The sequence below is a fragment of the Schistocerca cancellata genome, chromosome 1 (genome assembly GCF_023864275.1).
Source record: "Schistocerca cancellata isolate TAMUIC-IGC-003103 chromosome 1, iqSchCanc2.1, whole genome shotgun sequence".
In the NCBI taxonomy this organism is placed as follows: Eukaryota; Metazoa; Arthropoda; class Insecta; order Orthoptera; family Acrididae; genus Schistocerca; species Schistocerca cancellata.
The window spans coordinates 303,299,982-303,324,236 of NC_064626.1; the positions used below are offsets into that span (position 1 = coordinate 303,299,982).

General features: G+C 45.7%; 1 protein-coding gene across 1 annotated transcript in view; it reads right to left on the minus strand.

The window, feature by feature from the left end:
* The window catches only part of LOC126161022 (lysosomal acid glucosylceramidase-like), a 174,899-nt gene that overhangs the window by 109,485 nt on the left and 41,159 nt on the right, over nt 1-24,255 (minus strand). The window contains exons 2-3 of the mRNA XM_049916957.1: nt 22,511-22,711; nt 4,699-4,837 (exon numbers count right to left, since the gene is read on the minus strand). Of these exons, the coding sequence (XP_049772914.1) occupies nt 4,699-4,837; nt 22,511-22,711 (340 nt within the window). The remainder of the gene's footprint in view (nt 1-4,698; nt 4,838-22,510; nt 22,712-24,255) is intronic.

Genomic DNA, 24,255 nt, shown 5'->3' on the forward strand with positions numbered 1-24,255 from the left:
AATCTCTGTCTCCTAAATCTCCCTGTCCATTTCTTCCTCCACCCTGTCGTAATTCATCTTCTATATATAGCCTATGCCTATACAAACATTTATTAGAGTGTAGTGTAAAAATCTGGAACAATTTAGTGATGAAATTTCAGAGATTTTTGCCAACTCTTTTCCCTTTATGTAGTATATACATTTAAATACCATATACAGGACGAGGCAGCTACGTCATAACACCCCTTGTATCTCCCCAACCGTAATAGATACAAAGATGCCGTTTGGACAGTGAATTGCAGTGACACGGGCTACTTGAATACATCGCATTTCATGTTTGTGCTATTTTTTATTACAGAAATATGAGGCCATCTTTGGTTTTTTTAAATGGAACGCTATGTTAAATTTTAGCCTAACGTGATGGGTTTAATAAGACGGTTTCAAATATGTGTATACCATAATACACTCCTGGAAATGGAAAAAAGAACACATTGACATCGGTGTGTCAGACCCACCATACTTGCTCCGGACACTGCGATAGGGCTGTACAAGCAATGATCACACGCACGGCACAGCGGACACACCAGGAACCGCGGTGTTGGCCGTCGAATGGCGCTAGCTGCGCAGCATTTGTGCACCGCCGCCGTCAGTGCCAGCCAGTTTGCCGTGGCATACGGAGCTCCATCGCAGTCTTTAACACTGGTAGCATGCCGCGACAGCGTGGACGTGAACCGTATGTGCAGTTGACGGACTTTGAGCGAGGGCGTATAGTGGACATGCGGGAGGCCGGGTGGACGTACCGCCGAATTGCTCAACACGTGAGGCGTGAGGTCTCCACAGTACATCGATGTTGTCGCCAGTGGTCGGCGGAAGGCGCACGTGCCCGTCGACCTGGGACCGGACCGCAGCGACGCACGGATGCACGCCAAGACCGTAGGATCCTACGCAGTGCCGTAGGGGACCGCACCGCCACTTCCCAGCAAATTAGGGACACTGTTGCTCCTGGGGTATCGGCGAGGACCATTCGCAACCGTCTCCATGAAGCTGGGCTACGGTCCCGCACACCGTTAGGCCGTCTTCCGCTCACGCCCCAACATCGTGCAGCCCGCCTCCAGTGGTGTCGCGACAGGCGTGAATGGAGGGACGAATGGAGGCGTGTCGTCTTCAGCGATGAGAGTCGCTTCTGCCTTGGTGCCAATGATGGTCGTATGCGTGTTTGGCGCCGTGCAGGTGAGCGCCACAATCAGGACTGCATACGATCGAGGCACACAGCGCCAACACCCGGCATCATGGTGTGGGGAGCGATCTCCTACACTGGCCGTACACCACTGGTGATCGTCGAGGGGACACTGAATAGTGCACGGTACATCCAAACCGTCATCGAACCCATCGTTCTACCATTCCTAGACCGGCAAGGGAACTTGCTGTTCCAACAGGACAATGCACGTCCGAATGTATCCCGTGCCACCCAACGTGCTCTAGAAGGTGTAAGTCAACTACCCTGGCCAGCAAGATCTCCGGATCTGTCCCCCATTGAGCATGTTTGGGACTGGATGAAGCGTCGTCTCAATCGGTCTGCACGTCCAGCACGAACGCTGGTCCAACTGAGGCGCCAGGTGTAAATGGCATGGCAAGCCGTTCCACAGGACTACATCCAGCATCTCTACGATCGTCTCCATGGGAGAATAGCAGCCTGCATTGCTGCGAAAGGTGGATATACACTGTACTAGTGCCGACATTGTGCATGCTCTGTTGCCTGTGTCTATGTGCCTGTGGTTCTGTCAGTGTGATCATGTGATGTATCTGACCCCAGGAATGTGTCAATAAAGTTTCCCCTTCCTGGGACAATGAATTCACGGTGTTCTTATTTCAATTTCCAGGAGTGTATTTAGGCGAATAGTTTTTGAGACACAGATATGATCTCGTATCTTGCTATATTTTTAAAGTATATTAAATTATTGCATAAAAATTTCTCGGTTTACTTGCCGCGTCAAATTTGGATAAAATCCCAAGCTTTCGATGACTACCTCTGTCATCTTCGACCGGGGTAAAACTGACTGTCGTGGACCGGTGAGGCTTCCGCTTTTATAAGCAGTGGGCGGCTTCTCATTGGCTGGATGACGTCACGGTGAAAACGATGCTTACGGAGGTGGTGGCCTCTATGTCCATAGATTTTGTTTGCGCGCTTTATCCAGCGTTCCTTGCAGCGCCATCCATCGCAACAGTCAGTTTTACCCCTGACGAAGATGACGGAGGCAGTCATCTTTTTTTTTCCTTTATAGTTATTTTAGCACCTTTACAGAAGGTGGGCTGGCAGCAGCATCCTACGCCGCTCTTCAGCCACAGGTTTGACACTGAAAAGACATAAAGAAGACACAGAAAAGACTGAACAAAGTGGAGGGCAAAAAACAGTTGACACAGAAAACAAAAAACACTCGACGAAAAGCACACTAAAAACTGTCGGCACGGCGCACAAACACTGACGACTTCGGAGGCACAGGTGAACGGAGGAGCGTGACGGCGAAGAACACTAAACACAAACACGATGGCACACACATGAAACTGATGGCGATGATCTCCGGCATGCGAATGTCAATGTAACGTGTGTGAGTCCGAGGGACCTGCCAAGATGGGAAGAAGGGGGTGGGGGAGGGAGAGGGGAGAGCAAAGATGCCAATGGCAGAGGATATGGTAGGAGGAATGGAGGTAGGGGAAGTCCGGGGGAGGAGTGGGGAGAAGGGAGGAGGGAGGGAAGGGGGAGAGAAGTGAGAGAGGGTGCCCATAGGAACAAACACAGGAAGAGGGAGGGAGGATTAGATGGAGGGGAGGAGGGCATCATCAGGGAGGGGGGAGCTGGCGGAAGCCACCTTGGGACAGGGTATGGAGAGTGGAGAGATGGAGAGCAGGTGGGACATGGAAATACAGGCGCTGCAGTGGACGGGGTTGGGAGAGAATGGGAGAGACCAGCAGGTGAGGGGGATCGAGTTTACGGGAGGTGTAGAGGATCCGTATCTGTTCGAGGAAAAGGAGGAGGTGGGGGAACGGGATAAGATCGTACAGGATCCGCGTGGGGGAGGGGAGACGGATGCAATAGGCGAGGCGAAGAGCATGGCGTTCTAGGATCTAGAGGGATTTGTGAAAGGTAGGGGGAGCGGAGATCCAGGCAGGGTGGGCATAGCAAAGGATAGGACGAATAAGGGATTTATAGGTATGGAGGATGGTGGAGGGGTCCAGAACCCACGTACATCCGGAAAGGAGCTTGAGGAGGCAGAGTGGGGAGCGTGCCTTGGCTTGGATTGTCCGGAGGTGGGGGGTCCAGGAGAGGCGACGGTCGAGGGTGACGCCAAGGTACTTAAGGGTGGGGTTGAGGGCGATAGGACAGCCATAAATGGTAATATAGAAATCGAGGAGGCGGAAGGAAGGGGTGGTTTTGGCTCAAAATGGTTCAAATGGCTCTGAGCACTATGGGACTTAACAGCTATGGTTCAAATGGTTCAAATGGCTCTGAGCACTATGGGACTCAACTGCTGTGGTCATCAGTCCCCTAGAACTTAGAACTAAGTAAACCTAACTAACCTAAGGACATTACACACATCCATGCCCGAGGCAGGATTCGAACCTGCGACCGTAGCAGCAGCGCGGCTCCGGACTGGAGCGCCTAGAACCGCACGACCACCGCGGCCGGCTAACAGCTATGGTCATCAGTTCCCTAGAACTTAGAACTACTTAAACCTAACTAACCTAAGGACATCACACAACACCCAGTCATCACAAGGCAGAGAAAATCCCTGACCCCGCCGGGAATCGAACCCGGGAACCCGGGCGCGGGAAGCGAGAACGCTACCGCACGACCACGAGCTGCGGACAGAAGGGGTGGTTTTGCCTACGATGATCGCCTGGGTTTTGGAAGGAGAGGTAGTCATTTTTTTTTCTTTATTGAATTTCAATTCCCCCCGAAGGGGGCGGGCTGGCAGCAGCTTAGTATGCCGCTCTTCAGCCTACAGATTTTGCGAGAAAGTTCAAGAGAATAAATAATGAAAAACAGGCGATTAAATCGGAGACTTAAAGAGTAACATGGCGAAAAGAAATCGTGGAATTTAAAACAAACAACAGAGGGATGATGATGCTAATAAAATACATACGAAGCAGACAGGGAAAACAATAGACAGACAATTAAAAAACACGGCGACAGTCTGGATTCTGTTCGCAGAAGACATAAAATTCACACCTAGCGACAGCATGGTTTCTGTTCGCAACACGAGAAAGACAAACAACACTGAATAGTCACTGGAACACTGCGCTAAAAAGTTGGCAAATGTGACGTACCACAGTCGAGAGCAGGTGGGGGGAAACTGGACAGAAGATGGGAAAACAAAAAAGGGGGGAAAGGAGAGTAAAAGCGAAGGGTGAAACCGGGAAAGGAGCTGATGGAGGATGAGGACCCAGAAGAGGGGTGGGGGGCAGACGCGAAGGGAGTGGGGTAGGCAGAGGAGTGGAATACAAAAGGACTTGGGGGGAGGTAGTCATCGAAAGCTTGGGATTTTATCCAAATTTGACGCGGCAAGTAAACCGAGAACTTTTTATGCAAGAACTCCGTCGCGAAAGACTTCGTAGTTATATTAAATTATATTTTATATTTTTAAAGAACGTTACACTTGGATATTTTTAAAGAGCGTTACAACCGAAATACGAGTCAAAACAGTCGTGCTGAGTACGCACCTGAGCAGGTTTTCCCGCGCAGCGTCGCTGAGCGCCGCCATGTTGAGGCCCGCCGCGTCGGTCATGGCGCCGCCGAAGCCGTGCACCTCCTGGTACCGCACCGAGCGGTTCACCGACAGGACCGCCTCCGAGTCGCCGGCTGCAACACAAACACGGTGCACGTTCAGACATATGTACACAAGTGATTAAAAGTTAAGCATTCAAAAAGGGAGCTTACTTCCTGAACAGCATATCGTAAGGGTTACACAATAAGGTAAAGCTTAATCACAACGTAATTGGCAGAAAACATACAATATTTAAACGTGTAATTGTGAACTGTTATCTAACCCGTGTGTCTCTTACCGGCCTATGTTATATTTCTTGTTCTTACGGAGGACTAAACTAACAACAGTTATTCAGTAATGAAAGTCGTTCAGTTAGATATTGCTTACTTCAAAAAGTCAGAGAAAGATTACGGGAAATTAACAGTCACATTCTGCTCAACAAAAATAATTTCCGTTTTGCCACATAGATTGGTTCATTTCTTAATTCATAAACTTTCGCTATTTGAGCCAGTGTAGACGGAAAACCATTCACCGTACGGCTACCCCACTTTATACGAATGTTCTTCAGATTGTACACTGCAGGATTTGCGTTATGAGTAGCGTTTGTGTCATAACTTGGGTTCAAAATGGCTCTGAGCACTATGGGACTTAACTTCTGAGGTCATCAGTGCCCTAGAACTTAGAACTACCTAAACCTAACTAACCTAAGGACATCACACACACCCATGCCCGAGGCAGGATTCGAACCTGCGACCGTAGCAGCAGCGGGGTTCCGGACTGAAGCGCCTAGAACCGCTCGGCCACATCGGACGGCCATAACTTGGGGTTAGGCGCCGGTACTGGTACGGCGGGGTAGGATCGGAACACTAGCGTCAGTGCGCATTACAGTTTCAGACAGTCAATATGGATACGGACGAGGCGAGCAAGGCTGTACTCGTAAAGTTTTTTCATCAAAACAACAGCATTAGTGATCCTGTTCTTCGCGAGTACCGATGCATTAAAGGAATACGGAGAGGCTCTCTTTCCGCACCGGGGTTGAAGAACGGGATTCGGAAGTTCGATTTAACTGGCGATTTGATAATTGCTCCAGGAGACGCAGAAGACCAACTGTGTCACAAATTGTTGAAGCAGTCACTGTTGCCGTGGCTGACAATGCTGGACGCACTATACGATCTTCAAGCTGAGTCGCGACGGCTGAACACCCCATCGTCCAACGTTCGAAAAGTGTTGCGAACAATTTCTAGTGTGGTTCCAGGATGTCGTGGATGCAGACGGTCGTCACACTGAGCAAATCTTGTTACCTGAAACTTTAAAATGGGACGTAATAAACATTTGTTACTCTGACATGTGAAAATTAAAATGTTCCTTTCAGTGGTTTATTCGTTATTTCCCTTCCGGTGTAGGAAAGTATAAGTGGTCTCTAGAATAATATGTTCAGTCTGACAGTCAGTGAAAGAATGAAACAAGAGCTAACGTTAACATCCCGTCGATGTCGTAGCCGTTAGAGAGGAAAATGTGACTGTTTAGTTATCTGATGTGTAACAATTTCATTCTGACTTTGTAACATTTCATGTTTACTTCGGTGTTTCAATGTCGTCCTGGTTGCTTCGTAACTCTGTGCAGTAAACGGCACGCAATCTACTGCACTTGTCGGACACGTTTAGAATTGTTTTGTCTGGAATATTAAGTCTGAAAATTTAATGTCTTTTGCTTTTTAAAAGAACGCCATTTCGAACATTACCAGCACACGAGGTAGTGGACAGGAGGCGGAAGAAACAGAGACAGTAAATAATTACATGTTTTGGAGCAAGACATGTTAACGCTGAGGATACAATGAAAGCAGCTGCGAGTCGATTACATCGACACCACTGTATGCAGAAATAACACCGATTGACTAATACAAGTAAGTCAGACAAGAGCCCGCCCGGTTGGCCGTGCAGTCTAACGCACGGCTTTCCGGGCGGGAAGGATTTGTGGCGAGGTCCGGTGAGCCGGCCAATCTGTGGATGGTTTTTAGGCGGTTTTCCATCTGCCTCGGCGAATGCGGGCTGGTTCCCTTTATTCCGCCTCAGCTACACAATGTCGGCGATTGCTGCGCAAACAAGTTCTCCACGTACGCGTACACCACCATTACTCTACCACGCAAACATAGGGGTTACACTCGTCTGGTGTGAGACGTTCCCTGGGGGGTCCACCGGGGGCCGAACCGCACAATAACACTGGGTTCGGTGTGGGGCGGCGGAGGGGTGAAGTGGACTGCGACAGTCGTCGTGGGGTTGTGGACCACTGCGGCTGCGGGGGGGGGACGGAGCCTCTCCATCGTTTATAGTTCCCCGGTTAACATAAGTCGGACAAGATGCATAGTTCGTAACAAAGGATTTTCCACGTTCGTGGAAAGTCTCCCTAATAGAGTGGGTAGCGTCGTTGACCTCAATGTTGACGTATTGGGCTCGATAGCGGTCGATCAGTTTTTTTGTGGGGTAGGCGGGCTTAGACCGGAGTCCTCTCAGTATCGTGAGGTCTGCTGAGAAACTAAGCGAGTAAAGAATCAACGACGTGCACATACAAGTTGGCGATTTCTAGCCGAATTGAAGACCTGCCACTAAATTCTATAATTTCATATATTAATTAATCACATCCATGTTGTAAATTCAAGAAATTACACTTGAGAGTAGTTACAATAAAATATCATGTACCAGTTTTCGACTGTTTCCGCCTCCTGTGCCAGCCTCTTCATTTCAGAGAAGCACTTGTACCCTCCGTCCTCTATTTCTTGTCGTATGAATTCCATCCTCTGTCCTTCCGTCCCGATTCTTCCATCTGCACTCCCTCTAGTACCACGGAAGTTGTTCCTTGACGTCCTGTTATCCTGCCCCTTCTTATTGTCAACGTTTCTGTCTTCGCCAATTCTACAAAGAACATTCCTTTCTTATCAGTTCATTTTTATTTCAAACAACCTTCTTTAGCAGCACATCTGAAACGCTTCGATTCCCTCCTTTTTCAGGGCACGATTTACTGTCATACAATGCTGCGCTCCAAAAGTACATTCTTAGAAATTTCATCCTAACATTAAGACCTATGGCTTGACCAGGAGTGCTCTCTTTTTCTGAATTATTGTTCTTTTTATGTCCTGATTGCTTCGGCCGTCATGTATTACTTTACTTCCACGGTTGCAGAATTCTTTGTCTACTTCGTTGGCACCAATTTTTATGTTAAGTAGATCGCTAATTTCATTTCCGCTAGATCTCATTATTTTCGTCTTTTTTCGATTTACTCTCAATCTGCATTATGTACTCATTAGACCGTTCATTACCATCAACAGGTCTTGTAATTCATCTTCACTTCCACTGCCAATACCAATTCTTCAGTTGATATCTTGTCACCCTCTTGAGGCTTTTTCTAAAATCCATCATTGTTGCTTCGGCGTATAGGCTGAACAGTAGGAACGAATGACTCCATCTCTGTCTTACTGCCTTCTTAATTCCAATACTTCCTTTTTAGTCTTCCACTCTTATTTGTCCCTCTTGATTTTTGTACATGTTACCTTCCTCTCCCTATAGCTTACTTCCATTTTTCGCAGAATTTCGGAAGTCTTGTAGCATTTTATACTGTCTAACGTTTTTTCAGCGTCCACAATTCCTACGAACGTAACTTTTCAAAATCTTGCTTCGTCTAAAGCGCAACATTAAAACTGACCCACTGACAACTTTACCTTTCCTAAAGCCAAACTGATAGTCATCTAATACATTGTCAGTTTTCTTTTCCATTCATCTTGTCAGAGGCTTGGATGCATGAACTGTTAAACTGACTGTGGGATGGTTTCCGCAATTATCTGCTCTTTCTATATTCAGGACAGTTCGACGATTTTCTACCCAAAAGTTTGCTGTTACGTCTCCAGTCTCAGAGATTCTACACAGCTACTTGAATAGTCGTTTGGTTGCAACTTTCCTCAGTTATAGAAATTCTAATGAAATGCTATTTAAATGCCTTGTTTGATCGCAAGCCTTCGAAAGCTCTGTTCAGCTCTGAATCAAGTATTGGATTCCTTATGTCTGTCGTATTGACTCCATTTAATCTTCCGTCACATCATCAGACAAGTCCTCCGTCTCGTATAGTCTTTAAATGTACTCTTTCCAGCTATCCTCTCCCTCCTCTGCGTTTAACACTGGAATTCTCATCGCACTTCATGTTGACGCCTTTGCTTTTAATGCCGACAAAGGCTGTTCTGACTTCTCTATACCCTGAATCAGTGCTCCAACGACAGTTTCTGTTTTGATTTATTCACATTTTTCCTGCAATAATTTCGCCTTTCCTTCCCTACACTTCCTGTTTACTTCATCCCTTAGTGACTTATGCTGCTGTATTCCTGTCTTTCCTTGAACATTTTTGTACTTCTCCTTTCATCGATCAGTTGAAGATTTTTTTCTGTTACCCACGGTTTCTTTGCAGTCAGTTTTCTTATACCTGTGTTTGTCCATATTCCTTGATCACCCTTTTAGATACGACTATTTTTCTTCAGCTGAACTGCCTACTGTGCTATTCGGTAGTGGAGAAATTAGACTGAAATAATATTCTAATATTTATAAGAATGCTGTGAGCTAGAGGTAGTAAACAAATTTAATACTTTGATGCAAAATGCATTACAGCGCAAAGCACTGCGGAACACAATTCTTTTCACCTACTTTTCCTAAGTTGTCCGCTGATAGTGTGCTTTGCGCAGATTAAGTAAAAAAAAAAAAAAAAAAAAAAAATTTAGCGAGATTTTCTTAAATAGTAACATCATCTTAGACCTGACTGTTATATATTATGTGGCTGACAACAGTTTTGTTGGTGACGGGGGCTGTGTCCTATGCTGATGGAAGGGGCTCGGTTTTGAGTCTGACGGTGACAACTGTATCTGAGGTGGCATCTTGTCGGCGTGACAGCGCTCTATTCGCTACAAGAAAAACCACTATGGGCCTCTTCTCAACAGCGACCACTTCTGTCCTCAAAAGAAGATTATCGGGACATCCTTGTCGAGGGAAATGTTGCACGTTGTCAACAGAATTTTAGGTAACTTCTCTGTTGAGCTTTTAAATACAGGCAGAAGGATGTCATCATGTCTAGTGCAATGTTTGCCCGTAGCTCCTCAGGTTAGTAAAGGTAACAAACAACAATAAAATGAGAACATCATAGTTCGTGAATCGTAAACCCAGGCAGCACCAACAGCTGATATTAAGTACACGAACGAATTAATTTTTTTGGTAAATTCTCCGCCAAATTAAAAAAAAGCGATATTAAGTTCAGCGTGAGAGATTCAATGGGGAAACGTTTGATAAACATCCTACTACCTGCCTCAAAATTATTTATAGGCATTTGATTATGTTCATAAATCGTTTAAATACTGAATATTACTTTCATCTCTGAGTAAAATTGGTCATCCTTTGACAGCTACAAAAACTAGGTAAATTACAATTATGTAGGCGCAGCAGAAAAAAAACGTGGTTAATTTCAGTGGTGGTTCACGAAAATGAATTCCAGAAAATAGATGAAACTATGGAGCAAGAGCTCTTTTAGACACAAATATTACCAAAACTGTTTTGTTTGCGCGCAACTCACTGTTATTTCCTTGTAACTTTAATAAACTTGAATTATGAGCTATGGGATAACGCCTCAAAAGGTTTGTGTAGCAAAGGATGAAATAAATCTTCCCATGTATTATTAATCTTAGGTTCTAGAGAGATTACTTTAACTGACTAGCACTGAATAAACAGAAAATATAGATCTTTTGCATTAAATTCCTCATATTAAAGAAAGAATATAGCACACTTCACATAACGTAGTTTTTATTGCAGTTTTAACCATCTTCAGGTGATTTTATTAACTTGTCTAACAGAAAATAGTTTAAGATAATGAGATATCGTGACCCTCATGTGGAGCACATTAGTACGAGAAATTTATGCTCTCATTATCTAGAATACTGAATATATTTTATATCTTAAGTGTCAAGTGCATAGAAATAAGACCTGAAGTTAATCGTTGAAGAAGATCGAAAATGGTTATCAAAATTCATAAATACAATTGTGTCTGTTAATAAAAATTGCTTAAATAAATACTTTTCATATAGTATTTACAGGTCGACATTATATTAAATCGAATAGTTCGTTACTTAAAATTTAAGTAATCAAATATATCTACTTGATTTTATTTCTTATTTACAGACGAAGAAGCTTTTATTCTGGAACTGACTTCAATTTCTTGCTTATCATGTTTTGTCTAATAGTACTGCAGATCATTTATTATGTTTGGTGCTCGCACCTGAAGCGTGTCTCCGTTCAATGAGAGACCCTCGTGCAGTTTTCGGTATATATACATGATCTGGACGCTTCATAGCTCTGCATACTAAACTTCACTAACGATTTATGGATGTCAGTAGCGATGTCTGACGACGCCTAAGTAACTGAGCAAAACACGTCAGGTTAATAAATGATTTAAACAAACAAAGAAAAAACACTGAATACGTCACTTAGATATAGTACAAAACATTAATAACTGAAAGTGACATTGAGATTTAAATTTGTTTCCAAAATTTTCTCTGTGGATGCCTGATAATATTAGGCCTATAAACAAATGCTTGAACTTCTCCCTTTTCTAGAAGTCAGTCTCTCTGTTGCCAAAACATAGCAATTAACACATTTCTGACCTCATTGGTTGTACAACACCTGTCGAAAATCTAGCTATATTGAATCGCGGAAATCTTGTCTCGTTGGATTCTGTTAACCAAATAATTGCGCAAGGAACACACTACCAGAGTTAAGTTGGCTAGTCGTTTGGTTTGGGGGAGGGGACCAAACAGCGAGGTCATCGGTCCCATCTAATTGGGGAAGGATGGGGAAGGAAGTCGACCGCGCCCTTTCGAAGGAACCACTCCGACATTTGCATGAAATAATTTAGGGAAATCACGGGAAACCTAAATCAGGATGGCGTGACGGGTGTTTGAACCGTCGTCCTCCCGAACGCTAGTCTAGTGTGCTAACCTCTGCGCCACCTCGCTCGGTCCAGAATCAAATGACTGTGGAAACTCAGCATTGAGCTACATATGGTGACGCTAAAGAACTAGCTTATCTTCTTGGAATAACTAATTCATCCGGCTCGATGCTCGAAAAGAATCATGTTATTGTTGATACCAATGAACTTGAAGTTACTTTATGTCTCTTAGCAGTCACACGAGAATGGTGAAAGCCTTCTACTACTTATTAAATTTAATCTGAATACATAACTAATATGACTTCAGTATCAATACCCTGAAAATATTCCACTTTTATCAAAGATTCAAACACCTGAGTGAGTACTAATACGATCTGACTTCCTTTTTGAGATATTCGGAGACAGGCAAACTCTCAGAGTTCAATGATAAAGATAGTGGGTCTTGAACATGTTTTTAAGGAAGTACATGATTGTGACCAATATACACAAACGTGTTAACACAGTGTGAAGATATACTGCACCCCCCTTTTAGAGAGTGTGCGTGCAGTAGATACGTTGACTACACGTTGTATAACTGCATCTCTACTTAGAAAAAGCATTCACTACAGTAGTCACTCTCAGTATACTCAGGATCAGCATGTGTCTCGAAGTTCTCAGCAGCTGACATCTACATTATACTTGCTGGAATGTGCCTGCAAGGATATAACTATGCAATATGCAAACAGCAAATTGTCCTAATAACAATTCCACTGAAGGTACAACGTATTCAGTTAAGTGTGCTCGCGTAAATTACGTCTTTAGACAAGGAATAAATGAACACATGGACTCTGAACAAAGAAGAATTACAAATTATAAGTGCCTTAGCAACTACAAATAGCTGAAGAGAAATTGGAAAAATTATTGATTAGTATTTGAGAAAATCAACACGATAGCTTATCAATGAAATTACAGACGTCCTCCATGGGACCATGTGGAACACAATTACCATATATCATCAACATTACAACAAAAGGAACCTCATATGATTCCTAATCTCAGTAGTAACACTAAATAAGTAGGATAGCAACGCGAGCGATGACCTCTAAATTCACGGATGAGTTAATGGAAACCGATGTTGTTCCTTGAACACGGAACATAGTCTCTAGTTCTGAACAGTATATTTAACAATGATCATAAAGAAAGCACAGCTGTAAAGCTGAAAAATTATACACTGAAATATTACGCTAAAGTGCACTTGCAAGCAACGTCCTCGGCATAAGTTCCTGCATGTTGCAGTATAGAAAAAACCATCGAAATGAATCATTTGACAAAGCCGACGATGTGAACCAACAGAACAACGAAAAGTGCAGGCATCCTCTACGTGATATATTTAGCACCAGCCGAAACAGAAGTGCCCTTTATGTCTCAGCCCACAAGGGCACGCTAATTCAAATCTCAGCCGCCCTGACACACGAGTGGTCAGTCAGATGCAGCCTCGAAAGTACAGCGTATAGATGAACTTCCGCTCGTCAACCAAAAACTGTGACATTCCCTGCAGACGAAACCCGTGCGTAAAGTGTCTGTGCAGCTCACCAGCATGTTTTTTGAAAGTTGACTTCATTAGTATTTCACAGCCAAATTAGAAGGTTGAACCGTCGTCCTCCCGATTTCGAGTCCCTTGTGCTAACCACTGCGTCACCTCGTTCGGGTTGGCATGAGAGAATGTGATGCAGCCATCCGGGAAAATGCTGCCTGTGTGGGATGAAGAGTTTCGGTAGTGCAACGGTTGTGTGCAAACTGATTCACGGAAAGCTGAAGAACACTAGATGGGTCAGGTCGCACTACACAGACCACCCCCTGAAAAGATCGACCCCTCATCCAAATAGCATTAGCGGACAGATCTGCGTCCTCCTCTGCTATGGCGCAATAGTAGAACAGTGTAACACATCGTACAGTATCAGGGGTTACATTACCTTTCAGATACATACGTTTAATTTTACCGGTACGTCGTGTTGCGCCGCGATATCGTTTATCATTGCGAATGTGGAGAATTGCTAGATGGCAAGGCGGTATGGAACGACGTTACTGGGGACAGGAATGGGATCAGTAACATTTTCAGACGAATCCACTTTCTGTTTGTCTAAAAATGATGGCCGCGTTTTGGTTCGCTGCAGACAGGGGGGAGCGGCATCACAGTGACTGCATTCGAACATGACGTACAGCGCCAACTGAAGACCTTTCGGTGTGGGATGCTACTGGATACAACCACACATCACAGTTGGCGTGTTAGCTGACTGTGATCAGTGTGACCCATAGCCATACCTTTTCTGCACAACACCCCAGATATTTTCCAGCAAGACAATGCACGACCACATGTCGCTGCGAGGACACGTGCCCTCTTGGTGTCACTGGATGTCAAGTTTTTGCCGTGGTCCGCCAGATCACCAGACTTGTTGCCAATTGAAACTGTGTGGGATATGGTGAAATAACGGATGCAGCGCTGTTACCCAAAGCCAGTCACCAATGATGAACTCTGGAGCCGGGTGAATACAGCATGGATAGCTTACCACAGGACGCCATTCGCAACTTATACACGTCGATGCCATCACGCATGGAACAAGTTGTCAGGGCTCATGGCGGACCCTGTGCCTGCTAGGTAACAGGACATGTGCTAAAGCGAGATGACTCAAATGTTAATCATTTCTACTGTACACGCCTTGTGAATATGAACGTCCTATTTCTAGTCATTCAAGGTGTTCTGTTTTTCTGAACATGAGTGCAGTATCGGTCCTCTGCGGCAACTTCCAGCAAACTGTGCGAAGCTGATTCGCCCTCTCTCTCGCACACCATGTGCAGACCGTTCGCATCTACCATGTACCTGCAGTGGTCTACACCCTACGGCATACTACTTCCAAAACGAAGTTGCCTGTAATGGTGTACAAATAACAAAGCTGGCTGCACTATGCGTTCTGTGGAGTGAGATGAGGAGAGTACTTTGTACGTTACCACTGTGCACTTTGTCCCATCCCTCATGCCCCCAACCTATGGTTGCCGTGCTAGCTGCCAACACTGGGGATGACTCCACCTGGACAGAACTAGTTGCTCAGAAAACAATCGCTGTCACTTGTTAACGAAATACCTGTCGTGGTTGCTTTATGCCACGAACGTTAGAGTTTTTAAGTACACTCACCATACTTAACTACCTTGAAAATCGATGCTAAATTTGTGCGCACATCCTGAAGCACCCTCTAAAGAGAAATGCGGCAGAATGACGCTATTGGCCGGAGCGTCACTCTTCCTTGCCACTGTGCATCGGCCCACTACACGCATTCTATATCTACATCTACACATATACTCCGCTAGCCACCAAGCGGTGTGTGGCGGAGGGCACAATTCGAGCCCAAGTCATATCCCCCCTCTGTTCCACTCGCGGATGGCGCGAGGGAAAAACGACCGTCTGAACTCTTCAGTACGAGCTCTCATTTCCCTTATCTTTGAATGATCATCATTACGCGACTTGAAAGTTGGTTGGTGGTAATAATATATGCTCTACATCCTCGGTGAAGATTGGATTTCGGAATTTAGTGAGCAGCCCCTTCTGTTTAGCGCGTCTTCTATCTGCAAGTGTGTCCCACTTCAAAGTTTCTATGAGATTTGTAACGCTAAATGTAACCGCTAAATGTTCCAGTCACGAATCTTGCCGCTCTTCTTTGGACCTTCTCAGTCTCTTGAATCAGACCTAACTGGTAAAGGTCCCATACAGACGAACAATACTCCAAGACTGGACGAGCTAACGCATTGTAAGCAATTTCCTTTGTTGAAGGGCTACATAGCCTCAGGATTCTACCAACAAACCGCAATCTAGAGTTCGACTTACCCGTTACTTGTGGAATCTGACCATTCCGTTTGAGATCATTTCGAATAGTCACACCCAGATACTTGACTGATGTTACCGCTTCCAAAGACTGATCATTTATTTTGTACTCATACATTAATGGGGATTTTCGCCTTGTTATACGCAGTAGGTGACACATACTAATATTGAGAGAGAACTGCCTGCCATTACACCACGCATTTATTTTCTGCAAATCCTCATTCATTTGTTCACAGATGCGCACAGGAAGAAAGCGGCCTAACTGCGCAGGGGGGGGGGGGGCATCGTGAGGCGACTTGAACCAGCGCGAAAAATATCCCCTTGTTGTCTAATGAGGCAGCACACAGTGGCAGCCGGGTGGCGGCGCCGACGGCAGCGCTCTCGCGGCTGCCGGCCAGCGGGAGTGGCCGCTTCAGTGCACAGGTCGCCGACTTGTGCACGAGCTACACTGACAGAATCGAGGCGTGCGTCCTGCAGTCTTTCTCAAACGATTTTACGGAAACTATCCGTAAAAAATGTGCTTTTTACGTTACTTACGAGGTGCATTCAAGTTCTAAGGCCTCCGATTTTTTTTCTAATTAACTACTCACCCGAAATCGATGAAACTGGCGTTACTTCTCGACGTAATCGCCCTGCAGACGTACACATTTTTTCACAACGCTGACGCCATGATTCCATGGCAGCGGCAAAGGCTTCTTCAGGAGTCTGTTTTGACCATCGCTGAGGCAATAGCAGCACAGCTGGTGAATGTGCGGCCACGGAGAGTGTCTTTCATTGTTGGAGAAAGCCAAAAGTCACTAGGAGCCAGGTCAGGTGAGTAGGGAGCATGAGGAATCACTTCAAAGTTGTTATCACGAAGAAACTGTTGCGTAACGTTAGCTCGATGTGCGGGTGCGTTGTCTTGGTGAAAGAGCACACACGCAGCCCTTCCCGGACGTTTTTGTTGCAGTGCAGGAAGGAATTTGTTCTTCAAAACATTTTCGTAGGATGCACCTGTTACCGTAGTGCCCTTTGGAACGCAATGGGTAAGGATTACGCCCTCGATGTCCCAGAACATGGACACCATCATTTTTTCAGCACTGGCGGTTACCCGAAATTTTTTTGGTGGCGGTGAATCTGTGTGCTTCCATTGAGCTGACTGGCGCTTTGTTTCTGGATTGAAAAATGGCATCCACGTCTCATCCATTGTCACAAACGACGAAAAGAAAGTCCCATTCATGCTGTCGCTGCGCGTCAACATTGCTTGGCAACATGCCACACGGGCAGCCATGTGGTCGTCCGTCAGCATTCGTGGCACCCACCTGGATGACACTTTTCGCATTTTCAGGTCGTCATGCAGGATTGTGTGCACAGAACCCACAGAAATGCCAACTCTGGAGGCGATCTGTTCAACAGTCATTCGGCGATCCCCCAAAACAATTGTCTCCACTTTCTCGATCATGTCGTCAGACCGGCTTGTGCGAGCCTGAGGTTGTTTCGGTTTGTTGTCACACGATGTTCTGCCTTCATTAAACTGTCACACCCACGAACGCACTTTCGACACATCCATAACTCCATCACCACATGTCTCCTTCAACTGTCGATGAATTTCAATTGGTTTCACACCACGCAAATTCAGAAAACGAATGATTGCACGCTGTTCAAGTAAGGAAAACGTCGCCATTTTAAGTATTTAAAACAGTTCTCATTCTCGCCGCTGGCGATAAAATTCCATCTGCCGTACGGTGCTGCCACATCTGGGACGTATTGACAATGAACGCGGCCCCATTGTAAAACAATGCGCATGTTTCTATCTCTTTCCAGTCCGGAGAAAAAAAATCGGAGGCCTTAGAACTTGAATGCACCTCGTATAGCTTTATCTGTCAGCTTCATGGTGAAATGCCCATCATTTCCCTAACCCTCATCTGACTTACTTTTCTTCAGAGAAGTGTATTCAGTGATATGTTTCGAGTAATGGTTGCATTTATCTAGGTGCCACGTTAAATTTTGCTCCTTTTGCCAAACACAACAGAAATTGAACACAGATGACGATCAAATGGTTCAAATGGCTCTGAGTACTATGCGACTTAACTTCTGAGGTCATCAGTCGCGTAGAACTTAGAACTAATTAAACCTAACTAACCTAAGCACATCACACAAATCCATGCCCGTAGCAGGATTCGAACCTGCGACCGTAGCGGTCGCTCGGTTCCAGACTGGAGCGCCTAGAACAGCACGGCCACTCCGGCCGGTGATGACGATCAAAATGAAGGGGCGAACCACTGCTGTCGCAGCAAAAGCACCCTGGCAGTGTCGGAAATACACTATCGCATTACTGTCCGAATGGCAGGCGCGTGAATAATAACGACCACACAACCTTATTCATGAGATTTCAACGAAACTATTTGATAAAAAGCATTTGCACACTCACTGTGTAGCTTGGTAGTTTATCTTTCCATTTACGCTCATAATCATTTAAGTTTTTTTAATTTCTGTTTTGGTTTGGCAAAACAAGCAAAACTGAATATGGCATCTGGATAAATGTACCGTATGCGTTAGTCAAAGCTCTTCGCTGATTACACTCCTGAAGAATAATGTTTTTACAAGTCAGGTGAAAATAAATCGCAAATTCTGTTGCAATCCTATGGGAATCATGTAACGCAGGTATCATTAAGAACGAACAGCTGCGACTGAAACTTACCAAAGAATTTTATTTCTACACTTCAGTCATCTTTGACACAGCAAAAACTACAGCAAAGAGCTTACAATCTTTCCGTTCCTATCCCTGTGCAGAGTGGGCGAGTGAATCTCCTTACTATAAATATCTTTTAATTCAGTAGTGATACTGACTCTGACGAACAGCTGGCAAGTTACTGCAAGTCGTCAGTGTGCCCACAGCTTCAGAGTTACGAAAGAGGTTCATTGGGTCAGTTCTACTCTGCAGCAAAAATGCAGCATTGTTCCATTAGAAAAAAAAAGAAATTGATGCCTGTTTATCTGTGGATAACAAGATTATGGAAACATAATAGTCATTAATTTATGAACCGCTTGAGACTACTCATTAAGGTTAAAACAGATTATAAATATGTATATAACCTACCTTTAACCCATAAAAAGATAATTATGGTGAAGATTTCTCGGCATCATTCTGAATGGGGATAGGAACAGAAATACGGAACCGTATTTGATTGCTAATTATTTTCATATTTGTAAGATGAAGAACAGGAAGAAAATCTTTTGGCAAGTTTCCGTTCCAGTCGCTCACTGTTAAAAATACGATGTGTTACAGAGTTCCGCCAAAACTGTAACAGAATCGGTAATTTATTTTTGTCTAATTTGTTAACCATTTGAAGATGGATCAAGAGTTATCCGTGACAACTACATTTCTCTTGTTGACATTCAATTTTGTTTCTTTCGCCAAAACACAGTATAAACTGCACAAACTCACCCTGAAATAGCTATTGCGACAGAATCTTGAAACAGAGTGCCTTATTAAACAAGCAATAGGCGACCAGAGAGGTGAGTACATTACGGAAACCCTCACTGTGTCAGCTTGCAGTAACTTAAGGGAAGAAATTACACGTTTATTTTCGTGCTTCTCTTTTTACCAGCTATCGATGGCTTATAATGAAGTACAGTACTGGATTGAAAGCCCTACCGGTTAGCCGTGCGGTCTAACGCACTGCTTTCCGGGCGGGAAGCGGTGCCGGTCCCCGGCACGAATTCGCCCGGCGGATTGGTGTCGAGGTCCGGTGTGCCGGCCAGTCTGTGGATAGCTTTTAAGGCGGTTTTTCATATGCCTCGGCGAATGCGGGCCGTTTCCCCTTATTCCGCCTCAGTTACACTATGTCGGCGATTGCTGCGAAAACACATTCTCCACGTACGCGTACACCATAATTATTCTACCACCCAAACATTGGAGTTACACTCATGTGGTGTGAGGGGGTCCACTGGGGGCCGAACCGCACAATCACCGTCGGTTCGGCGTGGGGCGGTGGTGGGGTGAGTGGACTGCTGTAGCCTGTTGTGGGGTTGTGTACCACTGCGGGCTACCGCGGGGACGAAGCCTCTCCGTCGTTTCTAGGTCCCCAGTTCCATACAATACAATACGGGATTGAAAAATTAAAAAACAAAAAATAGCTTGTAGTATATCGACGTAGATAAGAAATTTCTATATGTTAACCATAAGGCACCATACTCTCCTCTGTGCGTGCTGTCATTAACCAAAATCTCGTTTCGATATCTCGAATGGTAAAGGAGATAGGAACATCTCATTCTCGTGCACATAAGGTCGGAAGTGAGTGTGCTACATATAATCGATTTCCTCGAGATTGGAGAAGAAAAAGAGACGTCCTTCCAAGTATGAAGACAAATTCAATACGTTAGCAGTAACATTTGATGTAATGTGCACCAAACGCAAAATCATAAAGACCCATATTCTTCATTGCAAACGTTTCGAATTTCGTGCAGCATGTTACGTAAATGCGAATATCATAATAAGTATGACCATTAGCAAGATGATGGGCAGTTCAGTTACATTTTCACGCGATTTGGGTGCATAGATCCTGAGAAATCAGTACCCAGAACAACCACCTCTGGCCGTAGTAACGGCCTTGATACGCCTGGGCATTGAGTGAAGCAGAGCTTGGATAGCGTGTACAGGTACAGGTGTCCATGCAGCTTCAACACGATACCACAGAGTGGTGACTGGCGTATTGTGACGAACCAGTTGCTCGGCCACCATTCACCAGACTTTTTCAATTGGTGAAAGATCTGGAGAATGTGCTGGCCAGGGCAGCAGTCGAACATTTTCTGTATCCAGAAAGGCCCGTACAGGACCTTCAACATGCGGTCGTGCATTATCCTGCTGAAATGTAGGGTTTCGCAGGGATCGAAAAAGGGTAGAGCCACGGATCGTAACACATCTGAAATGTAACGTCCACTGTTCCAAGTGCCGTCAATGCGAACAAGAGGTGACCGAGACGTGTAACCAATCGCACCCCATACCATCACGCCGGGTGATACGCCAGAATGGCGATGACGAATACACGCTTCCAATGTGCGTTCACCGCGATGTCGCCAAACACGGATGCGACCATGATAATGCTGTAAACTGAACCTGGATTCATTCGAAAAAATGACGTTTTGTCATTCGTGCTCCCAGGTTCGTCGTTGAGTACACCATCGCAGGCGCTCTTGTGTGGTGTGCGTTCTGTAAGACCTTCAGTACACACACCATCAGATTATTGGACTTGTCGCTCTAACGAAGTAGGCGAGTGTCAGCAATATGTCTCGTGGTCTTATCGTGGCGTGTTTATCTTCTGCCATTAGGTCAGACGGTAGAAATGGCACTTGCATGCTTAGTGTAGCAGATTGACGGTGACCAACGGAATATGGTAATCTTATTAGGCGCAGACTGAAACTTGACTTTAGACTGGCACAGACAAACGTAGAACTCGTACAGACTGGTACAGACTAATTCAGGCTGGTACAGACAAATACAGGCTGACTAATTGGAGGTCTGTACACTCATTATAATACCTTGCGCGTTCATGTATCACTGTGCGAGTGTGATCCGCGAGGAGAAAAGATTCTACGTTAGCAGCAATCTCATTCGCTGCGTTACATATTAATACGCGGATCGGCGGAAGCAGAATTTGGTCCGTCTCTATGGCAGCGCCATCTCGTAGTGCGGAGATGGATGAACGCTGCGCCTGCGCTGTTGTGTCTGGCGGGGCGCGCTCTAATGTGAAAGTTGTGTACGCGCTGACTACGCGGAACTATGTACACAACATCCTGTCTGTGATGCAACGTCAAGGGGTAACCACAGCCATGGTCTCCGAACTGATTGTCCATGCTGCTGCAGACTTCGTCGAACTGTTCGTGCTGATGGTTGTTGTCTTGCAAACGTCCGTCTGTTGACTCTGGGATCGCGACGTGGCTGCACGATCCGTTACAGCCATGCGGATAAGATGCCTGTCATCTCGACTGCTAGTGATACGAGGCCGTTGGGATCCAGCACGGCGTTCAGTATTACTCTCCTGAACCCACCGATTCCACATTCTGCTAACAGTCATTGGATCTCAACCAACGCGAGCAGCAATGTCGCGATACGATAAACTGCAATCGCGATAGGCTACAATCAGACCTTTATCAAAGTCGGAAACGTGATGGTACGCATTTCTCCTCCTTACACGAGGCATCACAACGTTTCACCAGGCAACTCCGGTCAACCTCTGTTTCTGCATGAGAAATCGGTTGGAAACTTTCCTTATGTCAGCATGTTGTAGGTGTCGCCACCGGCACCAACCTTGTGTGAATGCTTTGAAAAGCTAATCATTTCATGGACTGTGCGACTAATCCCGGCGGAGGTCCGAGTCCTCCGTCGGGCATGGGTGTGTATGTTTGTCCTTAGAATAATTTAGTTTAAGTAGTGTGTAAGCTTAGGGACTAATGGCCTTAGCAGTTAAGTCCCATAAGATTTCACACACATTTGAACAGTTTTGAGCTAATCATTTGCATATCACAGCATCTCCTTCCTGTCGGTTAAATTTCGCGTCTGTAGTACGTCACCTTTGTGGTGTGGCAATTTTAATGGCGAGCAGTGTATACAGCTATGTGTGACGTAAATATTATTTTTTTAACGAATAGTTTCTGTAAAATAATGTGAGAAAGACTGCAGAACAGAGGGAGCGTTCGAGCACGTGTGACGCGCTACTCGTAATGGCACTGCTGCAGCTCGACTAGCAAGCTAACCAGCGTTCTCTTTGTGCACCCGTAACTGCGCAGACTACAGGATTACTTTCTATTCTTACACATATGCGCACACCACTGTAGTAAAGCAGTTGGCAGGTTAAAACCGACCTATAACTATAAAAAGTAAAGCAGTTTGTAACTTACAGATTGGTTTTAACGTGGCAACTTTTACTTAAGAGTAAAATAACGGGGAAGTGGACGAGAAGCAGCTCACCCTGGCCGGCCTCCTGGAAGGGGACGAGCTGCTCCTGGAAGCGGGCGCCCGCCTTGGAGGTGAGCACGTGCAGCAGGCTCCCGGCCGGCGGCGGCTGCGGCGCGCCCGGCTCGTCGCAGAAGGTGGCGTTGCAGACGCACACCACGCCGTCCGCCAGCTGCCGCGCCGCGCACTCCGACCCCACCGACACCTCGGCGGCCGCTGCAACAGCGTGCCCACCTCACGTCACAGCTTTCACTGCTGAAGAAATCGTGCAAATTTACGAGGTGTGGAAACACGAAGAAAGCACCACACATTACCGTGTCTCATCGATCTGGTAAACCGTTGGCATTCCAAACAGTCGTCTCGGAATAGATAAATGCAGGGCCTGTATGGTTTTTAAGCAATCTTATACCATTTTTCATTCAAAACAGTGACAAGTTCAAGTAGCGACGATCTTGCATCTACCGGGCGATCAAAAAGTCAGTATAAATTTGAAAACTTAATAAACCACGGAATAATGTAGATAGGGAGGTAAAAATTGACACACATGCTTGGAATGACATGGGGTTTTATTAGAACAAAAAAAAAAAAAAAAAAAACACACACCTCATATTGCTAGACGCGTGAAAGATCTCCTGCGCGCGTCGTTTGGTGATGACAGTGTGCTCAGCCGCCACTTTCGTCATGCTTGGCCTCCCACGTCCCCAGACCTCAGTCCGTGCGATTATTGGCTTTGGGGTTACCTGAAGTCACAAGTGTATCGTGATTGACCGACATCTCTAGCGATGCTGAAAGACAACATCCGACGCCAATGCCTCACCATAACTCCGGACATGCTTTATGTGGTGTCACCGCCAGACACCACACTTGCTAGGTGGTAGCTTTAAATCGGATACCCCGACGCAATGGAGGTCGACCCTTCGGCCCCTCCTGTCTCTTTACGAGCGCATACACCGCATGTTGACGTGCACCCTGGACTAGGTTTTCAGGCGTTTCCTAGCTCCCCTCGGACCGAATGGCCGGGTGCGGGTGGCACAGCCTCGCCTGTTGTTAGGCTCCCCACCTCGTCGCATACGTCAACATGGGGCCCTCCCCACGGCGGGCGGAAGCCTTATCACACGACCGTTCGCCGATTTGCGGGGGAGGAATGTGGTGTCACCGCCAGACACCACACTTGCTAGGTGGTAGCTTTAAATCGGCCGCGGTCCATTAGTACATGACGGACCCGCGTGTCGCCACTGTCAGTGATCGCAGACCGAGCGCCACCACACGGCAGGTCTAGAGAGACGGACTAGCACTCGCCCCAGTTGTACGACGACTTTGCTAGCGACTACACTGACGACGCTTTTCTCTCATTAGCCGAGAGATAGTTAGAATAGCCTTCAGCTAAGTCCATGGCTACGACCTAGCAAGGCGCCATTAACCATTTCTATAGAGAGTCTCACTTGTATCATCCAGAATGCTGTATACAAATGATGGATTAAAGTTAAGTATTCCAGCAGCTACGTACTTTTCTTTATAGCATTCATTATGTATCCTGTTTCAGACCAAACGCCAGACGGCGTGTGTAAAAGCGTGCCTTTCGGTTACCCGACACTGTGGACTGGCTGTCTTGTCAGTCCACTACACTTTACAGTGCTGTTCACAACATTATTCCTCGGCTACAGCTATTGTTGAGGAATGATGGTGGACATATTGAGCATTTCCTGTAAAGAACATCATCTTTGCTGTATCTTACTTTGTTACGCTAATTATTGCTATTC